General features: G+C 39.3%; 1 protein-coding gene across 1 annotated transcript in view; it reads right to left on the reverse strand.

The window, feature by feature from the left end:
* The window catches only part of si:ch211-106n13.3 (vWFA and Collagen domain-containing protein), a 44,176-nt gene that overhangs the window by 2,707 nt on the left and 29,334 nt on the right, over positions 1-12,135 (reverse strand). The window contains 1 exon segment of the mRNA XM_067364027.1: positions 5,080-5,230. Coding sequence (XP_067220128.1) covers positions 5,080-5,230 — 151 coding nt within the window.

Raw genomic sequence — 12,135 nt, forward strand, 5'->3', positions numbered from 1 at the left:
TTGAATCAAAATAAGAAACATACTAGATGAATTGATCGTTTGCAAAGACGCGCCTCCTTTAGTTACTGTTGCTATGTCCGACAAGCCATGTCGCTCTCACATCATGTTCTCACAGTGAAAATTGCATCGCGGAGCAAAGAGGACACTGACAATGTATCGACAGACAAGACAGAGCAGGTTACTTTTGATATTAAACAAAGTCTCAAGTTTAAAATTTTGTAATTTTTAAAGAAATGTAAACAATAAATACCATTTTGTGGCTCTTTAATGTGTCGTGACAGATCGCTTTAGTGCCTCAACTAAAGTGGCTCATGAACCGAACATCTCTTCTCAGTAGTTAATTTATATCGTCAAATAAACATGAATGAATCACAATTCACACATTTGCGGATTTGGCATTATGATTGGTTAGATCGCATTTCAATAAACCTCACGGCGAAAGATCAGTTCCAAATTATGTTTTTGCACCCTTGAAGGGGACTTCGAGAAGGGGGTACCATTTATTGGGGCGTTCCAAATGAAAGTGAACAACTGAATCCCTTCACAAAGGGCCCTTCCACAAGTTTGCTAGTGAAGGGTACATGGAAGGACTTCACTTCAAGGAAGTACTTTTGCGATTTAGATGGTGGGAGTGATTGTGTTAAAGGGGTCCTTGATAATGATTTCACTTTTTTAACTTTAGTGTGTAATGTTACAGAAATCGCTTTTAAAAGACTACAACAAATGGCTGGTAGGGACTACAACAAGCTTCTTTCAGTGTTGGAGACATCACAAACCCAAAAATGTATATAAACCCCACCCCCGATAACATGCAACAAAGCGGGTGAGGCCATGTTGGGCTGCTTTAGAGAAGAGGAAGAGTTGTTGTAGTAAAATGTTATTGCCATGCCATCACTGGTAGGGGAGTGCCCTTTTTTTAGGTCAGAGCAACTGCCCCTTAAAATTCCTGTGCACGTCCCTGGTAGTAAACATTTGAAGTGGATCAAAACCTAACATCAAAGTTGTCCTAAAACGTTCTTCTTATGACAACTTAGTTCTTAGGACATCTCTAATGAACTTTTTTGATCCACTTAAAATGTTGACTATCATGATGTTGACTAATGTCTCCATCAGTGTCGACTCCGGTTTGAACAATGTAAGGCTGAACAGCGTTACTGACAATCCTCATTTTGTCTGCGTGAGATTCTCCAGCTTTGTTGTTGTTGAGCAACCAAAGCGCAAACTGTTAAAGCTCCACCCTCTTCTTTAAAGGTTTTTGCTCACACCCAAATAGGGGCAAATTTGACAAGCTATAACAAATGATCTGTGGGGAATTTTGAGCTGAAACTTCACAGATACATTCTTGGCACTCCAGAGACTTATATTACATCTTGTAAAACAGGTATTATAGGTCCTCTTTAATGTATAAACAGAATCATTCAAGTTGTTTTGTTTGTGACATATTACACACATTTTTGTCATACATTTCATATGAAGTTTAAATACGTTTCATAGTTAAGAAATGTGTTTAACAGTAGATAAGTTTTTGACTACATGCAAGGCCCAAAGAAGAGATGGCAAGTTTCAAAGTTGAGAGAAGAGAGGGAATACACTCATACACATATATAATGCATAACTTCATTATAAAATGTATATTTATTTGCTAATAAGCTAATGAGGTGATGGACGTCACAATGTCATATCAAAACACATTTTGATATAATATTGGGTACTCAGTGATTAAATGGGGTTTCTAATATGACAGACTACCGCTCAGCATCATACACACCTGCAAACGCAGTTGCTAGATATAATGCTGTTAGGTGTCATTTCATGGCTCTCTGGAATACCTCATTCTGGTCAATTGTTGTGTTCTACAATCAAACATTTTTGTATAACAATGCTAAACTGAATACTTTAACACTGTCCCTGGCAACCATTTCCTACATATCTGTGCTAGTTTCACATCTCTCATTCTCACATAATAAATTATTCATGTATTTAATTATTTGTCAAATAGTGTGCAATGAGCAAAATACTGTACAAATGCCTCACACTGGCATCGTGATCATTCTGACGCGATTTATTTTGCAATAATGACCATTTGACTGTCCGTTATCCCTTACTATGTGAAAGCTCTTATTGTGGACTCAAAATTGTGGTGTCTGGTGAAGATGGTGTAAGGTCTGTGGCAGTAGCATCTATATGTAAATAGCCAAGTGCTGGCTCAACACATTGATTTCACGGCCGTATTTAGGTTTTTCTTCTTCTTACAGAGAACTGAAAGTCACAAAACTCCTCCTACCACTCCAGATGTTTCCAGCTATCTGACCATGAGGCATGCAAACACACTCCTCCATTTACACACACTGTTTTTCATAGAGTTATCATAGAGTTAAATGCTATTCCTCAGGAGTTTCTTTAGGCACATCCCATTTCATGTACTTATGCACTATTCTATGACGTTAACCGAAAAAAATGAAGTGAGGAATGTTGGACACTTCATGCACTCGAATGTTGCAGCTTTAAATGGATAGCTCACTCAAAACTGAAAATTCTGTCATCATTTACTCCCCCTCAAGTTGTTCCAAATCTATATATATATATTTTTTTTTTGTTCTGCTGTACACAAAGGAAGATATTTGGAAGAATGTTTGTTACCGAGCAGATCTCACCCCCCATTGACTACCAGAGAAGGGGGAAAAAAATGAAGAGTTCAGATGCAAAAGCCGCTAAATGCCATCTCTGTCAAAAATGAGATAATAACATTGAACGAATGCTTACGACACGTAGTACACGTTCAACAAATCACGTGCTTCAAATCCTCTACATCGCAGCATCAGCCCATTCAGAAATATCGGTTTGTTGACAAAAGCCTCTAGACGCCACTTCCCTTTGGCAGCAAAAGCCGCTATATTCCGAGAACCAATCAGAAGGCGCGAATCGAATCATATGATTCCGAGCGGTTTCAATATAGCGGCGCGCTGAGGAGATTTTTTTTAGAGTCAGATTCAGATTGACATTTTTAAAATAAAAGATGGAGTACGATGAAATGGATCAGCCTGTCCTACTAATATTGAATGGCAGAAGAAAATGTTATTTACCTCAAAACTCCGCCTGTCATAAGGCAAAATAGCCTACAGTGGAAATGGCTTGGTCGCAATTGTATCATGCACTCATAACAGTTCTTCGTGCAGTGCCGTTACTTTGAAGGAATCGGATTTATTATACATCAAACAACAGCTCTATTTCGCCAAAGAAAAAGTCAAACAAGACGCTATGTCTCATATGGAAGCTGTGCCATAAATGGAGGAGGCAAAAAGTGAAGGCTTAAGAGACGTGTTAGATCCCTGTGTAAAGAGGTTTGTCTACTGTTTAGTTTTAAAGTGATAAGTGCTCTCATCTTTTTCAGGGTTTTTAGTTGCATCTTTAGTGATTTTTCAACTATTTACCATGTCTTGTCCCAAATAGGTGGATTTAGAGGTTTTTGCAAAAAAGCACGAGTGGATTTAGCTGGTTTTGACGCAAAAGAAAATCGAACTTGTTAAAAACCAATAAATTGTCTAGAGTGACATTTTTTAAAAAAAAAGTTATTTTATTCACTAGCTAATAACCTTATCATTACCTTTAAAATGAAACCTGGACTTGATTGTAAAAGCCTGGTAAAAAATGCTCATTTTAAAGAAAAGAAGTCTGATGGATTTAGAGGGTTTTGCATCTGAACTCTTCAAATACTCTGGTAGTCAATGGGGGGCGAGATCTGCTTGGTTACAAACATTCTTCCAAATATATTTCTTTGTGTACAGCAGAACAAATAAATTTATATAGATTTGGAACAACTTATTACTATTGGGCGAAACTTATTACCTCAAAACATTTAAGTAATAACTTAAAATCTTTGTGACAAGTAAGGGCAGGGCTGAGAGACATGGAAGCGGAGCAAGGCCAGTGTGTTTCACAGATGTCTCTCATTAATAATCACGCCACCTTCATCCCTTTGTTCCCACAGTTCTCAGCCTCGCCCCACTCATCATAATGTTAATTACATACTGTTCATTTACATAAATATTACATTTAGATCTTGGTTAAATAGTAAATAACGCATGCAATCAAAAAGACTGTCATTATATACTTTGTATATAAACAAACAACATACAGTATATGTGGTCTTAAAAGTTTTGTAGCCCATCCTCAACCTAACCACAGACTCTTCACCACAATGGTACATTTACCGTACAAAACTAACGTAACAGAACCCTCTTTAAATCCCAACATAACAAAACATTAAACACTAACTTATGTCTCCCTATGTTAATCATGTGCAAAAACACACAAAATAACACTTAATCTTAACATTTATTTTTCTTATACATTTAGAATTAGAAATCTGCTGCAACTCAATAATATTGAGTTCAGCTTACTACAATCAGATTTCATGTAGTTCACACAACTTTTTTCTATTAAGTACAATTAACTTTATTAATTGTGGTAAATGAACTCATTTTTATTTAATTCATTTCACTATTCAGTTTTACAGGAGGGGGAGGGGAAATCAGACTCCCTTTAAGTGGATGTTAAATGACAAAATTACCTTTTAAAATTCATAAATGGTTGAGTAAATAGTGCATAGCGTATAAGTGCATAATGTATAGTGCATCATTTGGTACAAAACTTTTGTCTTTTCTTCCAAAATAAATTTAGATAATTAGATTTTATGATTGATGCACAATGTAAAATGTCACAGACAAGATTCTAAGATGTTGTGGGTGTGTTGCTAAGGTGGTTTTTCTCACTTATTTGTTTGCTAGTGTGATAATTTCTTGGTAAGGATGAGCAATAGTGATAGTGATGTTTGCATAAGCATATTTTTCATGAATTTGTTCATTTGTCTTTACCTCACAAAATGTATTTGCCATTGAAACGAGATAAAAGACTCTTTATAACAGTACAAAACATGAACACTTACTTTGTAGCACAGAAGCACAAATCTTCATAAGCTGCTCTTCTGAAGGTGGCTTGCCCTATAACACAGTGTGTCATATTTGAATAAGAACATTACCATCATACATACTTTATAAATGCTCATAAGCAGCATCACACTCACTGGTTTCCCTGGGTAACCTGGAACTCCTGGTTGTCCTGGTAACCCATCTAGACCTGAAAAGCCTTGAGATCCAGGTGGCCCTGATGGACCCACATCTCCCTTTTTCCCATCAGCCCCTCTGCTCCCAGGATCCCCTGCTACACCTGGCTGAAAGGGAGTGGGGGAGAACAATTCAAATCAGTGTCATCACTGTTATAGACTTAATTAAGAAATATCAGTAAAAAATACTTGTTCTTTTTTTAAATCCTTTATTTTTTGTGCACATTAGAGTAATGTGAGTAGAAGTGTTTTAAAGTGCCCCTATTATGGATTTGTGAAGATTACCTTTCATGCAGTGTGTAATGTAGCTGTATGTGAATGTGAACAGTCTGCAAAGTTGTAAAGCTGAAAGTGAATCATAAATAAAGTTATTGTCTCTCAAAAGAAAGAGTCGACTCTGAACCGCTTAAACAAGAAATTTTTAATTCGAATCCCATTTCACACATTTGCATAACGCCCGCTTACATTCCGCGTTGACATCCTGCAAAAACTTGAACCCAGCTCAAACACTGAAGCAGCCTGGTTCGTATTGTGTACGTGTCGAGAAGACGCTGTTTTCTGCTCTGCAAAAGCAAATTCCTTTTTAAACACTTCCAAAGGATGAGGATGTGAAGAGTCAGTGGTTAAAATTACCACAACAATACAACAGCAGTATAGCCTTCTGACGATAGCTTCACAAATCTCTGTGAGGTCTAAAAGTTATTTACAAAACGCTTCTCCACTAAGATGGGGCAGTACCTTGTAGCATTTTGATCCTCAGAATCACAACCTGTAAGTATGAATAATTACTGAAGTATATATTTTACACCAAGTGTTCAAAATACAGTTTTGTGTTTTAGCTTGTGTTGGTCTCCGGCTAACTCACATTATTAATGTTTTACTGAAATAGTTCTGCTAATCAGCTGTAGCACACTATTAGCCTACCTAAAATTGTGTACATTAAAGGGATAGTTCACCCAAAAATGAAAATTTGATGTTTATCTGCTTACCCCCAGGGCATCCAAGATGTAGAGGACTTTTTTCTTCAGTCGAATGCAAATTATGATTTTTAACTGCAACCGCTGCCGTCTGTCAGTCAAATAATAGCAGTGATTGGGAACTTGAACAATAAGAGTCGAAAAAACTTCCATAGACAAATCCAAATTAAACCCTGCGGCTCGTGACGACACATTGATGTCCTAAGACACGAAACGATCGGTTTGTGCGAGAAACCGAACAGTATTTATATAATTTTTTACCTCTAATACACCACTATGTCCAACTTCGTTCAGCTTCCGGCTAGTGAGGTCTGATCGCGCTCTGACAACAGAAGTGATGTCTCGCGCTCATTGAAGTAAATGGGCGAGACATCACTTCCGTCCTCACAACGCGTTTTTTGACCTCACTAACAGGAAGCTGAACGAAGTTGGACATAGTGGTGTATTAGAGGTAAAAATTATATAAATAATGTTCGGTTTCTCGCACAAACCGATCGTTTCGTGTCTTAGGACATTAATGTGTCGTCACGAGCCGCAGGTTTTAATTTTGATTTGTCTAAGCAAGTTTTATTTACTGTTATAGTTGAAGTTCCCATCTACTGCTATTATTTGACTGACAGACGGCAGCGGTTGCAGTTAAAAATCATAATTTGCGTTCGACTGAAGAAAAAAAGTCACCTACATCTTGGATGCACTGGGGGTAAGCAGATAAACATCAAATTTTCATTTTTGGGTTAACTATCCCTTTAAAGGGTTAGTTCACCCAAAAATGATTAATTACTCACCCTCATGTCAATTCCACACCTGTAAGATCTTTGTTCATCTTCAGAACACAAATTAAGATATTTTTTGATAAAATCCGATGGCTCAGTTAGGCCTCCATTGCCAGCAAGATAATTAACACTTCCAGTGCCGAGAAAGCTACTAAAGACGTATTTAAAAGAGTTCATGTGACTGCAGTGGTTCAACCTTCAATGTTATGAAGCGACAAGAATACTTTTTGTGCACCAAAAAAAAAAAAAAAAAAAAGACTTTATTCAACAATATCTAGTGATGGCGATTTCAAAACACTGCTTCATGAAGTTTACGAGTCTTTTGTTTCGAATCAGAACTGTTTTGAAAATGTCTTTAGTAGCTTTCTGGGCATCTGAAAGTGTTAATTATCTTGCTGGCAATGGAGGCCTCACTGAGTAATTGATGACAGAATTTTTCATTTTTGGGTGAACTAACCCGATGGAGCAAGATTTGTTTTACAAACTAGAATGTTACATCAATCATTCATGTGCCATGATCATGAGTTGGAGTGCCCTGTTTAGCCACCAGAGGGCACTCCAACAAGGACTATTGTTCACCTCAGACTACATTGCCCATAATTCACCTCCTGGACTCATTATCCTCATTTCATTGCACCCAGATGTTTTGTGTTTGCTCATTAGTTTCTGTCTATTTAGTCTCAGTTGTTTCTACCTTTGTTTGTGGTTCGTTATATTTTGTTATGTGCACTCTGTATTCCGGGTTTTTGTGTTTGTGGACTGTGCTGTGGAGTTTGACCCTTGCCTGTTTGATTATGCCTTTGGATTAAGCAATAAATGCTGCGCTTGGATCCTAACATCTTGTTTTTGTGTGCAACTGTGACATCATGTTAGTGCTTGGCTAACATCTTCGCTGTGATTAATACAGTTAATAATACAGTTCCCACATGTGCATAGCAATAAATTAGAAATATACACATCAGTTTGTTGATGGACAGCATTGTTAATGCTGATGGTGAGGAATTACAGTTGCAACATCTCATAATGTACGACAAACTGAGTAGCATATAACTGAAGTCATTTTTGCGATAGAGGTTTGGGTTGAATAACTAGTTCTCTAGTATGGTAAAATCGATGCCGTTGTTACTGTCTTTACGGTGTGTACAATCGCTGAGCTTTAGGAAGCCTCCGGCGCTGTAAGTGTTTTCACAGGCCTGGTTGCTTATTTGTCTTGCGAGATCTGGCAACACTGATGGCAGTGTACAAGTAAGCACCCTTAACTATGCCTTGGGGGGCAAGCGGAGAATATTTTTAGTTTATTCACCTTCAACGCAGAGGGAGATGATAAGAACTACGAACTGGTCCTCAAAAAGTTTGATTCTTACTTCATACCAAAGCGCAACATAATTCACGAAAGAGCTTGCTTCTATCTGCGCGTTCAGCGCCCAGGGGAGAGAGCGGAGTCTTTCATCCGCTCCCTTTATGAACTGTCTGAGCACTGCGAGTTCGGGTCCGCCCGTGAGGAATATATATATATATATATATATATATATATATATATATATATATATATATATATATATATATATATATATATAGGTGAAAGAAGAAGAAGAGGAGAGGGTAGATATAAATCGCCCTTTAAATAGCTGGGGGATTGATTATAAACGCAACGGTTTGATTGATCACCCATCTCACTCTCGCTTCTTCCTCCTCCCATCTGTCTGGCTCAGAATTGATCACCCATCTCACTCTCGCTTCTTCCTCCTCCCATCTGTCTGGCTCAGATCCAAATCTGAATGGCCAGGGGGTTTTCCATGCCCTCCTGATCTCAAACGCGGAGATCAGGAGAGAATGGAAAGTCTATGGGATCTGCAACATTCATGGAAAAGAAAGGAACCGTTCGTCAAGCCGTCGCGCACTGCCCCTTTCTTAATGCGCTCACACGGCAGCTGCAGCCCACCGAAAAGCACGTCCTAAAAACACAGCAGCTCACATACCCAGTGGCCAGAGGAGCGCTCGCTGTTGGACGCAGTGACATCAAACACGAACGTCACCGTCATCCAACTCACAACCTCGTCAACCCTGGGGAAGCCGAGAGAAATATAATTCTTCTCAGACTTCCCAACGAACTCACAGGGCTACAATAACCAGGTACAGATGCAGACACCTCCTCCCTCAGGAAGAATGTCAAATGAGAACACAGTGTCGCAACAGGAGACACGCTCACAGTGAATAGACAAACACACATAGACGCCGCCCTCAAGCATCGTCTATGCGCTCGCTCCTCTCCAGACAGAAAAACACCAGAAACGTGTACATCAAGTGTCAAACCACTGGGACACGGATGAACACATCCTCCTGGACGTTTGCAGATATAAAAGGATTAATTTTTCTACCGGAGTTTGTGAAACAATGGCTCAAACAAAACAGTCCCGAAAAGACAAGAAGATGTTGACTGCTTCCTCAGGTGCTCCCTTTATACGTCACAGTTCATATAAAGTTGAAGTTCCCTTTCGAAAGGGAACCACTGATTTCCACGCCACTTCCTGAAAGGCCATGGAAGAGGATCGGAATTGATCTGTGCGAACACAACAAACAGGCCTACCTAATTATTTAGGACTACTACTCACATTTTCTAGAGGTACCACACATGCCCACAACTACCAGTACACAAGTAGTGCACAAACTGAAAGCCATCTTTGCCCGCTTTGGTATAGCTGAGGAGGTGGTCAGCGACAACAGGCCACAATTCAACAGTTCAGAGTTCAAAGAACTGGCTCGTGAGCTGGATTTCAAACACATAACCTCTAGCCCACATCACCCACAAGGGAACGGGCATGTTGAAAGAGCTGTAAAAATAGCCAAAATAATCCTAAAGAAAAAAGACCCACTCCTGGCACTTATATGTTATAGATCCACTCCGTGCAGCAGTACAGGTGCCAGTTCAGCAGAACTCTTAATGGGTCGCAAGATTCGAACAACCTTACCCACCCTTGACAGAAATCTGTTACCCAAATGGCCGAACACAAAAGTCATCAGAGAAAATGATGCAGCCAAGAAAAGGGAACAGGCTCATTACTTCAACCAGCGACATGGTGTGAAAACCCTACCTCTTCTGTATCCAGGGAATCAGGTCCTTACCAAACTGGACACTCAGAAATCCTGGTTAACAAAGGCAACTGTGATGAAGGGGAGTGTCACACCACGGTCGTATCTACTAGAGACGGAGCAAGGGGGTATGTTATGACGCAACAGATGGCACCTGCAAGAAGTGCCTGTGGGGAAACCAATAACAACATCTGTAAATACCCCACAGTACTACACAGTACTACAATACTGCACTACCAACAACACAGAGTGCTGATAAATCACTGGAAAAAAGACAAGAAACTCCTGAACAAAATGAAACAAAACCAAAGTCTTCTGATGGACTGATACAAACCAGGTCTGGCAGGATTAGCAGACCACCACAAATCCTGGTCCTATAAATGGAAAAGGAAAGATAATAGACAGAAATGCATAGTAGGGTTAGTTTGAGAAATGTTAAGAGATGGTGAATGGAGTTTACAGCACTGCACAGAGTTCTGGTAACAAAATTTAATTATTCTTAGTTAGAATATGTAACTGTGTATGTTCTACATATGGAAGGGAAATGTTATGCTTTACATGCATGCAAGTTACATGAATATTTGAAGCAACACTGTTGTTCCAACATTCAAACGAATTTGTAAAAGGGGGAGATGTAATAGAATGGTGATTAGTTATGACTGCAGGTACGACGTAACAGGATGACGTAGAGAGAGGGCAACAATGGTTGATGTGATGTGTGTGTGGTGCTGCTGTTAAAATGGTTGTTAAACGAGTTCACTAAAGTTTCAGTAAAAAGTTCAAATAACACAATCAGGGCATATATTCTTTTACCACTTAATTATATCCATTTTCATATTTATTTTACATTTGTCAACATTTCTAAGTTCCACAACATTGTTTGAGTGCTAACATTATTTCTGATTTGATTGCATGCCAGACCGCGCCAACACGAGCCATGAGGCCAGTTTGCAACTAAGGTAAGACTATTTAATGCTCCTGGGGCTCTAACGTTAGTTGTTTGTGCTGGCAAATTTAGGCAATAATATTGTCACGATCACCATCTGTTGTCATGTTCAACAGATGGTGTCTCCGTCATGTTCCTGTCACTTCCCGGACTGCATTCCCCATAATCCTCTCTGCCATTCACATGCATTCACTCCACCAATCATCTGTTGCCACATACAGCCTTGCACACTCCACACTAATCACCACACCCAGCTGATACACATTACCTGGACTATAAAGGACTTTCACACACACCACCTCACCGCAAAGTCTTGATTACCCTGGTATCATTTCTGAGCGTTTATATTCCTGTCTGCCTGTCTGTTGCTGTTACTGTCTGTTCCCTGTTACTGTCTGTTCCCTGTTATTGACCCGTTGCCGCCTGTCCTGACCCCTGCCTTGTCAAACGTCCTGTGAATGATATCTGCCTGTCCTGACCATTGCCTGTTCCCTGATTATGACTCTGCCTGTTCCTTGCTTTTCCTGTCTGATCCTGATTGACCCTGCCTGTACGACCACGCTCACTTCTAATAAACGCTGCATTTGGATCTTACCATGAGTCCCGCATCATTACAAATATGCGCTTTGTCTCACATTTTAGGACCGCCGTGCGTTATTTTCCACAGTCTCGGACCACTCGGACCGTGTAAGTGCAGCATCGTTAGGTGCGAATCTGCACCCCGCGCTCGAATTCTAGTGAAACCGCGTCACGGTTATATATACTAACGTTATATTTCTGGCCACGTATGAAAAGACCCGTTCCAGAACTAGAGATGTGTCTATCGTGTGCACTTCATTTGCAATCGTTTGTTTGCAATCTCACTTTAATATATAATTTGTGAGATGACAAATTGAGCTTCTGACTGCATCTCTTCGCTGAACTTTATTTAAAGTTAACTATTTGCATTTTTCTTCACCAACAGCTGTCGTCATGCCGGTGAAAGTTCAATATCATGGTGCATACCAAGATTTTCTAAATGAAGGTAAGTGCTGTGGCTTTGAAATTAAAGCCAGTCATATAGCAATTGGGCTTAAAGTCCACAGGGCTTGTTTCAAGCTTTGCTATTTGAGTTTGCAAAAAAAAAAAAAAAAAAAAAAACAGTATTTATGACAATTAAAAAAAAAAAAAAAAGACTGATGTGGTAGAGGACACACACTGAAGTCATCAAAATTTAAACTTAAGATG

This window comes from Chanodichthys erythropterus, chromosome 16 (genome assembly GCF_024489055.1).
Source record: "Chanodichthys erythropterus isolate Z2021 chromosome 16, ASM2448905v1, whole genome shotgun sequence".
Lineage (NCBI taxonomy): Eukaryota > Metazoa > Chordata > Actinopteri > Cypriniformes > Xenocyprididae > Chanodichthys > Chanodichthys erythropterus.